This window comes from Xenopus laevis, chromosome 3L (assembly GCF_017654675.1).
Source record: "Xenopus laevis strain J_2021 chromosome 3L, Xenopus_laevis_v10.1, whole genome shotgun sequence".
Taxonomy (NCBI): Eukaryota; Metazoa; Chordata; class Amphibia; order Anura; family Pipidae; genus Xenopus; species Xenopus laevis.
In genome coordinates this window covers 155,488,953-155,504,998 of record NC_054375.1, presented here as the reverse complement: position 1 = coordinate 155,504,998, position 16,046 = coordinate 155,488,953, and the positions used below count along the sequence as shown (strand labels likewise).

Here is a 16,046-nt window from a genome sequence, read left to right as displayed (position 1 = left end):
TTTTTTGAAAAACCACTATGTTCAGACAAGCTTTTATGTTTAGTAGTTGGGAGTAGAGAGACATAGTTACCCATTTTGTAATCGGCAGAATGTGTACTTTTCAAAAATGTATGGTTTTCTGGGGTAAACCTACGGTTTCAGGATTTTTTGCCTTGGAATCTAAAGCATGCCGTTTTCTGCCTTAGTGCTTTCAAAATTCGGTAATATACTGCCGGGAGTTTTTGAGGTACAGAAGTCCTAAATCTCCCTAAAACTATACATATCTGGTATTGGCACGTTCGAGAGACATAAGGCTTTCCAAATCAGTTGGATTTTCATCCGTAAAATGAAATATTTTTCTGGTATAAATTGATATACGATGAAAAATGGTAATTTTTCATTTTTTTTTGGTATTTAGCACTATAAATTTTTTTGCACAGGTGGAAATACATGAAAACTCAGGCAGATTTAGAAAGCTCAGTTTCTACCGAAAAAAACAATGTATAGTTTTCCTAGGTAAACTATAGGTTTCCCCTCAGAAAATGCCCCTAAAGTGAGAGAGCACAAAATGCTTAAAAACGGCTGGCATTTCGCGTAACCAAAATGTGAAATTCTGCTGGCACTTAAAGGGTTAAAGAGTGAGCACCAGAGGTTACAACCCCCCCACAGGATGTATTAGACCTAACTGTCAATCAATAACAGACTCCACCTACTTCATGAAGACAGAATGAAGAGAGACAGGTTGCTCAGAGGGGGAGAGTGAAGGGTAACATCATTATTTTATAAATGGTACAGAATATTTAATTGTTTATAATTAGAAAGTCTCTTATTTCAGCAAGGTGCACCTTGCATCATCAGATCCCCTTTAACCAATCAAAATCTTGACAAGGCTATCTTATCCTGTAGCCAATCGTTGGCAAGTTAACCCGTAGCCAGTGTGTAAATAAGCTGATCCCTGCTAATGATGTACCCTCTGCTCGGCAGGCCATAAAGCGGACGTTTGATAAGAAGACAGTACAAGTGTATGAGCTGTTCAAGGATGAGCTGGATCTCGTCAACAAGGAGCTGGGAAAGAAGCTGCCCATGCTGCCCCCCCACATGTGCCGCCTTGCTGGGCAAGCACACGCTATCCGAGGCCTGAGACGACGTATAGACAGGTCCATGCAGGTATGTACAATGTATAACAACTGACTGCCAGCGCCATAGACTCAATGGTTACTCTTAAATAGGAGAAGGAAAGGCGAAAATTAAGTGAGCTTTATCAGAAAGGTCTATATAAATACATCAGTAAACCCTCAAAGTAATGCTGCTCTGAGTCCTCTGTCAAAAGAAACATCACATTTCTTTCCTTCTATTGTGTACTCATGGGCTTCTGTATCAGACTTACTGTTTTCAGCTGAAACCTCCAGGGCTCGGGCTTGAGCATGCTCATTTTGTTCCTCTCCCCCTAGCTCCTCCCATCCCTGCAGTAATCTGAGCTCAGAGCTGTAAGTGAGCAGGGAGAGACTCAGGCAGGAAGTGATGTCACAGCAAGCTAATATGGCAGCTGCAATCCTAAACAAACAGCTTCTAGAGCTGTTTAAAGCATTCTGCAGAATAAATATAGTGTTATAGCTTGCACTATTGTGGCTAATCTATTGGCAATAAACTGCTTCAGCAGCTTTCCTTCTCCTTTAATCTGCTCTGAATGTGTCTGGCAACATGCAGCACAGCAAGATCAAATTGGCTTTAGGTAAGATTGAGCTGCCTTTCTTTACATTATTACAGTGTCGTTTATTGTGTTATAATGGACGCAAACATTGTGTGCTGCCATAAGGACACAAATAACCTCAGGAGGTAGCCTGTGTTTGCACTGGATCCATGTGAATGTCATGTTTTTTGCATACATTGCGGAGAGCATGATATGAACGTTGGTGAGATTAGGCAAGGTTTGCAATTGTGGGAGCCCTTGAAGGCTAATTAATAATAATATATAAGGAAGGACAACTGATCAAAAACTGGTCAAAATGGCAGCCTAGAAAGTAGAAATTTCAACATGAATGTCTCACTCAATGTCATTCCCACACCAGAGCCTTGCTAGCGCCCACTTTATACCACGCATTGGCATAGGGGAGGAGACCGTGCAGGATTACCAGCAGCTGGCACAGAAGCTAGATGAGCTTATGAGAAAGCTGTTCAGTGAGTGGTCCCTAGCAGCTGACAAACAATCAATGAGGCGGCTGGACACCCCGCTCATGGCAAGAAGCCCTGAGAAAGTCGGAATGCTGGATGTGAACTTTGACAAGTAAGTGACCTGTAGTTTGCAGTCTTGTAGGTCATCATGCAGCTTGAGAAGTAAGTGTCCTATAGCTTACAGTCTTGTAGGTCATCATGCATCTTGAGAAGTAAGTGTTCTATAGCTTGCAGTATTGTAGGTCATCATGCAGCTTGAGAAGTAAGTGTCCTATAGCTTGCAGTCTTGTAGGTCATCATGCAGCTTGAGCAGTAAGTGTCCTATAGCTTACAGTCTTGTAGGTCATCATGCAGCTTGAGCAGTAAGTGTCCTATAGCTTACAGTCTTGTAGGTCATCGTGCAGCTTGAGCAGTAAGTGTCCTATAGCTTACAGTCTTTTAGGTCATCATGCAGCTTGAGCAGTAAGTGTCCTATAGCTTACAGTCTTGTAGGTCATCATGCAGCTTGAGCAGTAAGTGTCCTATAGCTTACAGTCTTGTAGGTCATCATGCAGCTTGAGCAGTAAGTGTCCTATAGCTTACAGTCTTTTAGGTCATCATGCAGCTTGAGCAGTAAGTGTCCTATAGCTTACAGTCTTGTAGGTCATCATGCAGCTTGAGCAGTAAGTGTCCTATAGCTTGCAGTCTTGCAGGTCATCATGCAGCTTGAGCAGTAAGTGTCCTATAGCTTGCAGTCTTGCAGGTCATCATGCAGCTTGAGCAGTAAGTGTCCTATAGCTAACAGTCTTGTATGTCATCATGCAGCTTGAGAAGTACGTGTCCTGTAGATTGCAGTCTTGTAGCTCATCATGCAGCATTGAGTAAAGTGACCATGCTAAATTCTGTGCTTCTTCAGGAGCCTGCTCAAGATGTTTGTGGAAATCCACTACTGGGAGCGGCTCCAGTTTGAAATCCCGCACTATGTGGTGGAGATATATCAGAGGAAGGAAGAGCTGAGGAACCTGCGGGAAAATGTGCTGCTGGTGGTGAGGGCATATAACAGGTGAGGAACTTCTCATTGTCCTCTTATAGACAGCTAGCCTTGGGTAGGAATGTCATCATGCAGTATGCTGGGAAGCAATGTTCCTCACCATATTACAATGGATGTATAGAGCAGTTTGGATGGAGCACACCTTTCCCTCCTGTCTATGTCATTGTGTCATCTTGCAGGATTATAGCGGCTTTATCACAGGAAGAACGGGGTTTGTTCAGAGAAAGAATCCGCTTCTTAGATAAGAAGATCCAGCCTGGGCTCACCAAGTTACATTGGTCTTCTAAGGGAGCTTCCACCGCTTTCATCAATGATTGTCTACTACACGCCAGCAGGGTAAGCTCACCCTATGTGTGCTGATATCAAAGAAGCCAGGGAGCTGTTGTCCTCCATGGAACATAGCTATTTTGGAAGGAAACTCTATAATTCCAATGTCTTTGTATGCATCATAAGATATATAACAGATATCCATTTGAACAGTTATGTTTTTTGAATGGATGTTACTCTTCTTCAAAGAGTGTTTCCTCAACTTGCAGTTTGGTGCCATCTTCTGTCCAACTCAAGTAACTCTATGGTATTGCCTATGTGTTATGTCGAGGGAAGATTACACCTTTTGCATCCGTTCATGCTTGTTTTACTAGGCCTGTCCTATCCTTGAGTGTCAGGATATGTTTAAATACTAGTTATATTTTTCCGAGCATAATAAAGTATCTGTGCCAGTGAAGTTTGTGGGCATTTCTTTAGGTAAAAGTGGCCATGCACTGGCCAATAAAAGTTGCCCACAGGCTAAGTTGGCAGTTTATTGGCCCCCGTGTATGTGGCCCTCTGATGGGCTTCACCACCCGATTTTTGGCCAGTTTATTAACCAGACAGGTTTAAAATAATATTAGAAGCCAGGATCACATTGGTTTGATGATGGGTTCCTTACTCCAACCACCTCTATTCCCAACATTGCGATCCAGGGGGCACATCTGGGAAAGATCCACTTGTTTGGCAACCTCACCAAACAAGCGTAAGGCCAGCTTTAGTTTCCTTTATTGTAGCCATCAGACATACCTTTCTGTTATCTTACTGTCAATCACAGTTCCAGTGTTGCCCAGAAAAATTTGTCTTTCTGCCGACTCAAAGGCCTTGGCAACCCAGGTCCAAGCATGTTGGTACCTCTCCTGTATCAGGGGTGTACTGGCCTTGTAGGGATAACCGTTATAAAATATCATTACCCCTAGTAGCCATTTCCTGAATGGTAAGTGGTCCATTTCTCCTTGGGCTCTCCCTGTAAGGGCCAAGCCAATCAGAATGCCCTCTGTGCAAAGAAAACACTGAACAAAGATATTTTCTTTCCTCAGGTACAACAGATTGTGGATAATTACAAGCTTGCCAATGAGAAGATTTCTCAATGTGCCCAAAAGATCAGTGAATTGTTGCTTCTCCATATTGATGGGAAAAGAGTCTTCAGAGACAATGAATTCCAGGAGGTCCAGGAGGGACACAGGAGGGCTGCCGAGACTCGTCTGCACAATTTCCATGAGGATATCTGTGGCGTCATGAGGGCCACCTATGAAGTGTTCAAGGCCGATGGTCCAGAGGTAATGTTTGGTCCACACTGGAGAACATTTCTCAGTGTTTTACTGGATTTATATCAGTTTCTGATTAGCTTAGTCTAAAGACAACTCTTCTTGAAGGTCCAGCAACACTGGATGATTTACACAGACAAAATGGACCGAATGGTGGAAGAAGCCTTCAGACTGAATGTTAAGAGGTCGTTACAAGAGCTTTCTAAAGCCATAAATGGGGACAACAAGACCACTGCAAACCCGCTCTTCAGGGTTATGGTCATTCTGCAAAATGACCTGCCAGGTGCCACTGCCCAGGTAAGGGACCGGGATTGAATGAAGGGGAGAGAGCAGCAAGGAGAGAGAGAGAGGTAGAGGGGGTTACATATGAATTAGAGCAAAGAGATAAGAGAGTGGTGCGTGCCAAAAGCTGCGGGGCCTTCTGTAGTGAGAACATGATGGTGAGAATTCCCTCCGCTGTCACATATGTTTTGCTTTTCTTTGAGCATACTAAGCAGAAAATCACCCATCTGTCTGAAGCTCTCACAGCCAGGGCTGCAATTAGAGTGTAGAGGGCTGTGGTAGTGCAGGGAGGTGAGGGCCTCCAACTGCGTGGGGGGTGGAATTACATAATAGATGTCCACCCTGCAGCCCAACAGCTGTTGTTCAGCTACAACTTTTAGCATTCTACCCCCAACAATAGCTAGAGAATTCCATACTGACAATGTATAATATCTTAACAGTATAAAATGTTATACTTTTATCTGTGTCGTTTGTCACCTGGGACTCCAAAAGACACAACTACTAACTGACCTCTATTCTAAATCAGCAACCCCATCCATGTAAAGAGAGAGTGAGCTATGTACCTGCTGTATGAACTGTAGGGAGTAACAATCCATTGCAACCATTTCACGCTCCACCTTCGCAGTGGCTCCTCAGATACTTTGTGTGTCCCCACAGGTGGAGTTCTCACCCTCCCTACAGCAGTTGGCTCTCATCATGAGTAACACGTGCAGCGAAATCCTCAACACCATCTCCAACTTTAGGCGGCTGCCAGATGTCCTCACCAAGAAGAAATCCCAGCGGGAACCCATTTATGTGGTTGTAGGTAAGACAAAGAGACATATGGTACTGGTACCAAAACCACATATATTAGAAGGCAAAGACTCTGTTGAGGCTCTTCTGTATCTCCATTGTTAGAATAGGGGAGAAATAACAGCAAATGATAGGGAGGCTAGACCATGTGGATCTTAGTGGGTCTCTCCTTATCCCTTGCCAAATACTTAATCGTTCATGAAGATTCCCTTTCCACTGCTCTTCTACCACTAACCACACAATGTCATTACATTTCTTTACCTGCACATTGTCAATGGCACTGGCAGTCCATTCTTGCTCTGAACTATTGTGAAAATGAAAATTAAATATAAGCTTCCTCATACTGAAATAAGAAACTTTCTGAATACAATCAATTCAATATTCTGCATTGTTTCTGAAATAATCAAGTTTATATTCAATATTCCTCTCTCAGCCTCTGTTTCTCTTCATTCTCTCTTCATGCAGCAGTTGGGTGTCAGATAATCATTGACAGTTAGATCCAATATATCTTATAGGGGGGCTCCTTTTGCCTAGAAGATGTATTAGAGCTCACTCTATAAAACTCACCAGACATCGTGTCTCTCTACATGCAGGATTTGTGCAAAACACAGTTATTTTGTTAGAATTCGTTTGTACTGGAATCAGTTATTTGAGTGAGCTCTAATACATCTGCTAGGAAAGGAAGCCCCCCTATAAGATATATTGGATCTAACTGTCAATGACTATCTGACACCCAACTGCTGCATGAAGACAGAATGAAGAGAAACAGATACTGAGAGAGGAATAGTGAAGATAAACTTGATTATTTCAGAAACAATGCAGAATATTTAATTGATTGTATTTGCAACGTTTCCTATTTCAGTATGAGGAAGCTTATACAGAATTTTCTCAACAGTTCCCCTTTAAAAAGTGGTCTCCATCATAATAACTAAAACAGTTAATCTCTAAAAAAGTTAGACTGCATCCAAGGCTGGTTTCAGTTTTGATAGCAGCTTTATGGTAGGATTTGGAAGAGACATGTGGATCTGACATTAGAATAGTCTTCGGGGCTAAGGCTTAGCTTGGATGACCAGTGGGCAAGTTGTTTGATATCAGTAATCCCTGTCCTTATCCCGTCTTGCTTCAGTTAGCTAGTCCTGCCTGCTTATCACACTCATCACTTTACCCTTCCTCCTTCCACCAACACCAAATAATAAGTATCTTTAAGTTAAGGATTTAGGAAACTGCTATTAAAATTGCCTCTAATCTGCAGCTCCTAAAATATTTTTTTTTATTTTGTCTAGCTATGTAAACATATTTTCTACCTCGGGGTAGAGGACCTGTTTTTTTTATTGCAATGCACATTGCATACCATTCTAATGGTTTTCATTCCTCCAGCTCATGATATAGAGTGTCTAGTAGTGATAAGGCTAAATCAACTGGATTTAGCAAAGTCACTTGGATGAGGATTACTGAGCAAGGCCTGCTGGCATGCATTCATTGGTATCTCAAAATGTCTGCAGTCTGATGAAGGGCTGCCATCAAAAATCACAGGGCCCTGTACAACAAAATGTTCTGGGACCCCTGGTCCCAGCCCCCAAGCCCCACCCCACACCACCGTAAAAAGGCCAAAAAGCGCTTAAAACTGTAAACCCCCCCAAACACAAGTTGTAAAAAAGCCATTGGTGATCAGGACCCACTTATAAGTTAAAAAAAAACATTGGCAGCCAGAGTCTCACATAAAAGATTTTTACAAGTTAAAAAAAATCAGGGTCCCTTATAAGTTTAAAAAAAATTGGTGCCAGAGCCTCCATAAAAGTTTTCAAAAAAACATTGGCGCCCTCCCTTATAAATTTAAAAAAACAAAACATTGGCGTCAGGGGCCCCATGCTTTGGGTCTTCAGGACTTTGGGACTTAAGCTCTTCAGGACTTCAGCTCTTCAGAACTTTGGATCATTGGCTCTTTGGGACTTCAGTGGTTTGGCGCTGTCAATGTGGCTCAGGTGTGCTGCACTTTTTAAAATAGCCAGCCCCCCCTCGACAGGTCCTGAAGATCCGAAGACCCTTTAGGCCCAAACTGGGCTTCAGTGGCCTTTATCAAGAATGAACACACTCTGCTCCCGCTATCTATAACATGAATAAGCAAGCTCTAGTTTTTGGTCTTCAACCCAGATGAACTAGCTCTACTTCTTTGATCTGCAACCTCATTAATTTAAGACTTGATGAGCAAGCGCTATTACACTGATCTTCAGCCTGAATGAGCAGGCTCCGCTCTATTAATCTTCATTGTGAATCAGCAAGCTCTTCTCCTGTAATCTTCACCCACATTGTACAGGCTCTAATTTAGTGTTCTTCAACCTGAATGTGCTAGCTCTACTTCAGTGATCTTCATCCTGCACATGGAAGCCCTACTTAATTAATCTTCAACATGAATTTGCAAACAGTACTATTTTGATCTTCAACCCAATGAGCTGGCTCTACTCCTCAGATCTGCAGTCTGATTGAGCAAGTTCAGTTAAATGAATCTTCATCCTAAATGAACAAGCTCTGTCCACTGATCTTCAACCCATTCCTCTGATCATTTATTCTAAATCAGCAAGCTCAACTCCAGTAGTCTTTAACCAGAATGAGCAAGCTCTACACCAGTGATCTTCAGTTTGACTCGATATTGTACATTTAACTTCATACTTTCAAGCGTACCTAAATGTGGTGTTCTGTGATGCATGATCTCGAAATACTTTCTTGATCTCTTGAAGGAGCAAGCTCTTTTCCTTTGATCTTCAACTTGAATGAGCAAGGCATGTACTACTGATTTTCCCACTGTAAAAGGAACAAAAGTGATCTTGAACCTGAATGAGGAAGCTCTACTTCATCCTTAATGTTCAAGCTCCTCTCAAGTAATGTTCAGTGAACAAACTCTGATTACCCTGATTGAGAAATATATACCGTTTAATTGAATCAACCTACTTTACTACAGTTATTACAATGCTTAATGAGCAAACTGGGTTCAGTGGCCTTTTTCAAGAATGAACATGCTCTTCTCCAGGTATGTATATAACATGAATAAGCAAGCTCGAGTTTTTGGTCTTCAAGTTTTTTTAGCTCTACTCCTTTGATCTGCAACCTCATTAATTTAAGACTCAATGAGCAAGCGATATTCCGCTGATCTTTAACACGAATGAGCAGGCTCCGGTTTCATTTCATTAATCTTTAGACTAAACAAGCAAGCTCTGTTCCACTGATCTTCATCCTGAATCAGCAAGCTCTGCTCCAGTAATCTTCAACCAGAATGAGCAAGCTTTACTTTAGCATTATTCAGTCTGAATGTGCAAGGTCTACTTCAGTGATCTTCAACCTGCACAAGGAAGCTCTACTTTGGTCATCTTCAACCCGAATTTCCAAGCTGTACTATTTTAATCTGCAGTCTCATTGACCAAGTTCTTCATCTTAAATGAACAAGCTCTGTCACACTGATCTTCAAACCATTCCACTGATCATTTATTCTAAATCAGCAAGCTCAACTCCTGTAGTCTTCAACCAGAATGAGCAAGCTCTACTTCAGCGTTCTTCAGCCTGAATGTACAAGATCTTCTTTGGTGATTTTCAACCTGAATAAGCAAGCTCTACTCTTTTCATTTTCAACCAAAAATTAGCTAGCTGTACTCCTTTTATCTGCAAACCTGATTGAACAAGTTCAGTTTCATTAATCTTTAGACTAAATTAGCAAGCTCTATCCCACTCGTCTCAACAATAAGCAAGTTCTGTCTTCCTGATATTCTATCTCAATGAGCAAGCTCTGTTCCACTGATCTTCATCCTGAATCATCAAGCTCTGTTCCAGTAATCCTAAACCAGAGTGAGCAAGCTTTTCTTTAGTGTTATTTGACCTGAATGAGCAAGGTCTTCTTCAGTGATCTTCAACCTACACGTGGAAGCTCTATTTTAGTCATCTTCAACCTGATTTAGCAAGCTGTACGATTTGGATCTTCAACCCTCTATTTTGTCGTTTCTTTTATCTTTCGTAATCTGTAACAGAATAAACAAAGCTGAACGTATAGTGTTGGTTTTTACACGGTTGTAGATATGAAGTAGTTACTATAAGCAGTAGATCTTGCTGATCTTTCTATTTCTTTGTTATGCAGAGCGAGATGAAGAGATCAAGAAAATATTGGCTCAGATCAATGGTGGGGTTTCTGTTAATGCTGGTCTTCTACAGGCCTACCTGAAAACATGGGACTCCTTCCGAATGATCTGGGAGCTCAACAAGGATGCATTTATACGGCGGTACCAGCATCTCAACCCCATTGTGTCTGCTTTTGATGCTGACATAGCCCGGTATGGAACCCAAACTTTTTTTGTTTTTTACACAATGTTATATATCCACCCTGGTACTTTGTCCTAAAATCTCATTTTACACACAGTTACACCGAAGTTGCCAATAATGTCCAGAAACAGGAGACCGTTCAGCATATCCAATTTGTGCTCCTGGACTGCAGCCACCTCAAGTATGCCTTAGTCCAGCACTGCAATGAGTGGCAAAACAAATTCACTGGACTGTTGAGTCACATGGCAAGTGGGAAGCTCATGGAACTGCATGCTTACCTGAGGGGCAATGCTGACAGGTGAGGGCATTTTAGTGATGGACATACTCTGATGTTTTTGTTCAAGTTTTTTTTAACTGTGTACTTTTCCTGCTTGCCAAACTTCTTTTGCACCCTGTCCTTTGTTAATCTTCTCCTTTCTTATTGTCCTGTCATTTCCCAATATATAACCTTTCCTCTACCTCTTTCACAGAGTGTTGCAACCCCCTCAGACCCTGGAGGAGCTAGCACAGAGCCTTCAGCTTTATGATACCCTTCAGAATGATCTCACCAAGGTCCAGAGTCAGATCCCTCCAATACACGAGCAGTTTGCAATCCTGGAGAAGTATGAAGTTGTAGTGGATGAGGCTGTAAGTAGTGGTTAGTGCAGTAAATTCACTAATGAGACTGTGCTATTTAGATCTTGAGCGTTGCATGTTATTCTCCCCAGGTTTTGCAGACACTGGCTTCATTGAATGGGGCATGGATATCGTTCCAGCAGAGCCTTATAGACAGTGACTCCATGCTGAAGAAGTCCAAGGAGAAGTTCAAGACCAATCTTATCCACACAGCTGAAGAATTCAAGAAAAAGACTCATTCTCTGCTTGAAGAGTTTACAGCCAAAGGTTGGGGATGTTGTATAATATTAAATTTAAACCATCAATACTTTGTTCTTCAACCTCACCAGATTCCCTGTTCTTTCAGGTCCTTTCTCCAGTTTGTTAGGCTGTGAGCCAGCACTGGAACAGATCAGTACCACCCGCCAGCTGATGGAAACCTTAAAGGCAGAGGAGAACACCATTCGCTCAGGTCTTGGCATGTTCAAGATAGAACAGCCCAACTCTAAGGACTTACGGGCTCTTGAAAAGGTTTGAGAAGAGAGAAGCAGATTAGGCATTGCAAACTCTCAAACAGTTTTTATATTTATCTGATAGACTAAACCCTCATAAATCCCAGAGGGACTTGCAGTGGCATCAAAGAAAATATGCACATCTTCTAAAGTGGTTATGTTCATGAGATTGCTCATGCTGCTCTCTCTTCTATTTCTTTAAAAGAAAATGGTTCCACACTAGCAGGTGCTGAGAGTAATTACATTTAAATGTCACACCAGGTATTGGGGCTCCCACTGAGGTGTAATAACCCCCTAGAGCAGGGGTCCTCAGCGGTCGAGCCTAGCGACCAATTAACGTGGCATGCCAGAATTGGATGCCGACCCCTCCCCTTGCAAAAAAATTCGGCTCTACACCAGTCCCCAGGCCAAAAAAGGTTGGGGACTGCTGCCCTAGAGTTCCTTACCAGTTGGGCTCAGTAAGGTTTTATTCAACTTGTCAGATAAAGTAGGAGACGCCAGCAAAACCCTAACTATCCTTAGGCCATTAATAAAGGATTTGTGTGACAACAGGTTTATTTAGGGAATAAAACTCCTTCCCTTTGGAAGAGGTAGGTAATCCCCTAGTTGACTCCTTTTGCCAGGAATCAGACACCATTTATTTCATTTAAATACATTTTATCCAGTTCACTTAGTTTGTTTGTAGCACTCCAGTGATCTTCATTCCTCGCAATCCTTGATTCCCACAGGACCTGGACTCCCTGCAGTTGGTTTGGGAAGCTACACATGAGTGGGAGCAGCGCTGGGAAGAGTGGAAATCAGGAATCTTTCTCACCTTGCAGACAGAGCTTATGGAGAGCACAGCACAGGGCCTATACAGGAGGCTGAGCAAGCTAAGCCGGGAGTTGAAGGTAAGCCATAGCCAAGTAGTTAGTCTGTAGAATAGCCTCACCAGGTCGTTCTAGCTGCATATATTTCAACTCAGTATTTATAAAAGAAACAGAGTGCAAACTTCTAAATTGTGGTGCAGTTCACAATGTTTTTACCTACAATGCAACAATTTCCCCAAGAATTTCAGAGCAATATGGGGCATCTGCAAAACAGAGCTCACCCCCTATACTGTGCACTTGTATGCAATTGATTGCTAAGAAGTAGAACAATCACAGGGTGAGGCCAATCTGTAGCCAATAATTTATTTTAATTAACATTATTTCCTGAAGGAAGTTTGTATTCAGTATCACATGGATCTGGAGGAAAGACCGACATCTACTTAGCTACCTCCTATTTAAACTAACATACCAATACAGAAATAATTACATTGAAAGTCCTGCGTAAGGTGTCCTAAATTTAAGGATTTTGCCCCAAAACAGGAGAAGAACTGGGAAATAGTGGAGACATCAAGGCATCGTATTGACCAGTTCAAGAGGACTATGCCACTAATTGCTGACCTGAGAAACCCGGCCCTGCGAGAAAGGTAGGACTTCCCTAGTAGAATCAAGCCATTTGGTTGAGGTAGGGCCCATCCCTTGTGAGAGGTAGAACACAACCCCTTAAAATGTGGTAGGCCTAGGCACTGCAATAGAGGCAGGACACAGCACCTTGGAAGAGATAATACACAGCCCATTAGCAGAGGTAAGGCACAGCCTATTTGGAAGACATTGGCCTAGGTCCTGCAAAATAAGTAAGACTTGTCACTTGAAAGTAGTAGGGCACAAACCCTTGGAAGAAGTAAGCCACAGTGCCTTAGGCAAGAAAAGAACTGTCCAGGGGAGAGGTAGGACTCTGCTCATTTGGTCTAGGCCCTGCAAGAAAAGTAGGGACTGTTGCTTTAAAGAAGCACGACACAAACCCTTGAAAGTGGTAGGACACAGCCCCTGAGGACACAGTCCCTGTGTAGGAGAGGTAGGACCTGCCTCTTGAAAGAACACAGTATTTTGGAAGAGGTAGGACATGGCCCAATAAGATACAACCCCTTGGGAGAAGTACAACACAGCACTTTGTAAGAGGTTGGTAGGACTACACCTTTTTGAAGATATGAGATACAGCCCTTGGGTGAGTTACAGTATTACACAGCCCCTTGGTGGAGTTAGAGGCAGAACTAGGCATGCCCTATAGCAGATGTAGGACAAAGCCCCTTGGGAGGGACAGGACTAGACCTTATACGAAAGTTAGGGTCCAGTTTCTTGAGAGAGGTTGGATTGAATCTTGTTGCAGAGATAAAACTCATCCCCTTGCAAGATATATGGTATTACCCAGTCCCTTGAGTGAGTTTTTATTAGGACCTACAAAACAGGTAGGATATGCCTTTTCAATAAGTGTAGAGCGGTGCCCCAAAGAAGACTGTTGAGGGGCTGCTGTTAACCTCCAGAGGATTTCCCATTTCTTATCCCTAGTGTACTCCACACACACTTCTCTACTGTTCCCTCCATTAACAGTTATTCTTTCTCCCCACAGGCACTGGAGTCAGGTCAAGCAGGAGATCCATGGCACATTTGACGAGACAGCAGAAGACTTCACACTGGAGAAGATTGTGGAGCTTGGTCTGGATCAGCATGTGGAGAAGATCAGTGAGATTTCTACCTCTGCCACAAAAGAACTGTTTATTGAACAGGTGGGGGGAATCACCATAAGCATTTACTGTGTCACCTTATTTTATAGTTTCCTCCATATTCCTCCCCTACATGTGCCCCATTGGCTCTGTCTGTGGGGCACATGGGACAGTGGGCATAGCATCCACCTCTAGGACTCAGGACACTAGAAGAAGTTCAGCTTCTCCCTCTCAAGAACTAGGGTCCTCAGGACCTCTTCCAGTTCGCTGACATTTCTGTGGATGAGCTCTCCGCACAGGAGTACCTCTGATCAGGCATCTCCTTCTATAGGACTGCTGAGCTGGGGCCAGTAAGACTCTCTTGGAGTGGGCCACACAGCACCTTGGGCCTCCACCTTATGCTGGGACCCAACCTCTTTCCAACACACATTTGATATGAGTTTCTTGTCACAATAGCACTCTCTTCTCTGACGTGATCCTGGTGGTGCTTCAGACTCTCTCCATCCTCATCGGAACATTTCTCTTGAGGCGGCCCTCCCCATTGCTGCCCAGCCTTCTACATCTCTTTCCCCAAAATACTCCTTCTTAAGGTGGCCATAGACGCACAAATAATATTGCCTGAAACAAATTTTCGTACGATATTCTGTGCGTGTATGGGGGGAAATGAGCTGACTGATATCGACAGAAGACTTGGATATTGAATGGCTCGTCGATCGGGCTGGACGGAAAATTTTGATTGGGTGCCTTTGAAGGCAGCTGAACATTGCCCATTGTTAGTTAGTCATTGGCCATTGTTAGTGCTGTATCCTGGATCGATGGAAACATCTTTTCCAAGAAAGTTAGTAGTTGTTACGTCTATGGCCACCTTTAGACTCTTTAGTTATGAACTGGACTGCCTGTTTGGACAAAGAGGGTGGATTAAGGTGTTAAGGTAAGTGGCCAACTGTTCCTTTGGACAGCAGGAGCGGGATTACTTACTCACTGAGCATTTATCAATAGATGAAAGTGAAAGTTCGCCCTTTGATAAACATGCCTTTAAACATGCCATGGAAATGACTGGATAGTGGCAGAATTTCACTCTATTGACAGTGGCAATCTATAACTTTGATAAATATGTCCCTTAGTGAGGGGAAACTGTCCTCAGATCTTCCTGACAAGATAGAAGACCTAACAAACCATCCTCAGAGGCACTGGACAACCTCACTTCCAGGACCTTAAAAGCCTTGAAGCAACCTCAGACACATCACAAGAAATCTTTGCTCATCTTTCCTTCCCACTCCATACACAATACCATTATTCAGTCTGAATGGGATCACCCTAATAGAAGGCTCCAGACAAACCATCATTTACAAACACTATATTCTTTCCACAAGGAACTCTTGAAAGGTGGTCAACACTCCTGTCTCTCACTTGTCTAAGAACTTCATTGATAAGAAGTTTAGAAGGTTTCTTCTGGCTGATTTTTATGGCCTCAGAGGAGTCCTTGCTCCAGATCCTGGCCTCTGCATGGGTTAGAAGAGCAATTCAGTGATGGTCCACCTTCCTGGTAGATGGGATTAGCTTGGGTATGTCCAGACAAGAACTTCTTAACATGACACCTAAAATTAAAGATGCATAAATTACATCTGTGAAGCTTCTCTTCGATTCTGACTTTGATAAAATTATCAGTCAAGCCATGGGGGTAAGAGTACTCTTCTTCCCCAGTCCAAACTCCGTCCTGCTTTTCACCAAGGGTGCATATTTGTTTTGCCCAGGAACTACAGGTTTTCCAACAATTTAATTCCTGGCCTCACTTTTTCCACCCTCTGGGGGAACTGCTTTGGTATGTCCCCATTGCCCCTGTGTCCCACAGACAGTTGTCAGAGAAAAGGGGATATTGTGTTATTCACCGTTTATTCACACAGGGTATCCCTCCATGGAAGTGATCTTTCTGTGATTTTCCTGGCACTCACATAACATGTTCATGTATGTAGTCATATTTTGGTTGACTCTTAGCTTTGTTAACTGAGTCCTCTGGTGGTTCACTAAGGGATTTGCTTGGGAGGGAGGAGTTGTCTTTTACTTCTAATTGTCCTGACACCTAGTGGTGATGCTATACCCACTGTCCCTGTGTCCCACAGACAATTGAAGAGAAAGGGATGGGTAACGGTAACACAAAATCCCCTTTTCTCTCTCTTTCTCCTTCATCTCATTTATTTTTATGACTGTATTCCCCTTCACCTCATAATGCCTTCATCACCATCCTTATATCCCACCGTTTTCACTCTTCATATTGTTGGTCT

The 16,046-nt window shown here is 42.9% G+C and overlaps 1 protein-coding gene across 3 annotated transcripts in view; it reads left to right on the top strand.

Annotated features, from left to right (window-relative positions):
- Positions 1-16,046, top strand: part of dnah2.L (dynein, axonemal, heavy chain 2 L homeolog) — a 113,616-nt gene that overhangs the window by 50,181 nt on the left and 47,389 nt on the right. For all 3 annotated transcript variants that reach the window (XM_041587379.1, XM_041587378.1, XM_041587380.1), the window contains exons 13-27: positions 964-1,146; positions 2,049-2,263; positions 3,047-3,193; positions 3,361-3,517; positions 4,528-4,767; positions 4,864-5,052; positions 5,695-5,842; positions 9,950-10,142; positions 10,229-10,429; positions 10,602-10,758; positions 10,839-11,013; positions 11,093-11,256; positions 11,966-12,127; positions 12,587-12,690; positions 13,671-13,827. In XM_041587379.1, coding sequence (XP_041443313.1) covers positions 964-1,146; positions 2,049-2,263; positions 3,047-3,193; positions 3,361-3,517; positions 4,528-4,767; positions 4,864-5,052; positions 5,695-5,842; positions 9,950-10,142; positions 10,229-10,429; positions 10,602-10,758; positions 10,839-11,013; positions 11,093-11,256; positions 11,966-12,127; positions 12,587-12,690; positions 13,671-13,827 — 2,592 coding nt within the window. The remainder of the gene's footprint in view (positions 1-963; positions 1,147-2,048; positions 2,264-3,046; positions 3,194-3,360; positions 3,518-4,527; positions 4,768-4,863; positions 5,053-5,694; positions 5,843-9,949; positions 10,143-10,228; positions 10,430-10,601; positions 10,759-10,838; positions 11,014-11,092; positions 11,257-11,965; positions 12,128-12,586; positions 12,691-13,670; positions 13,828-16,046) is intronic.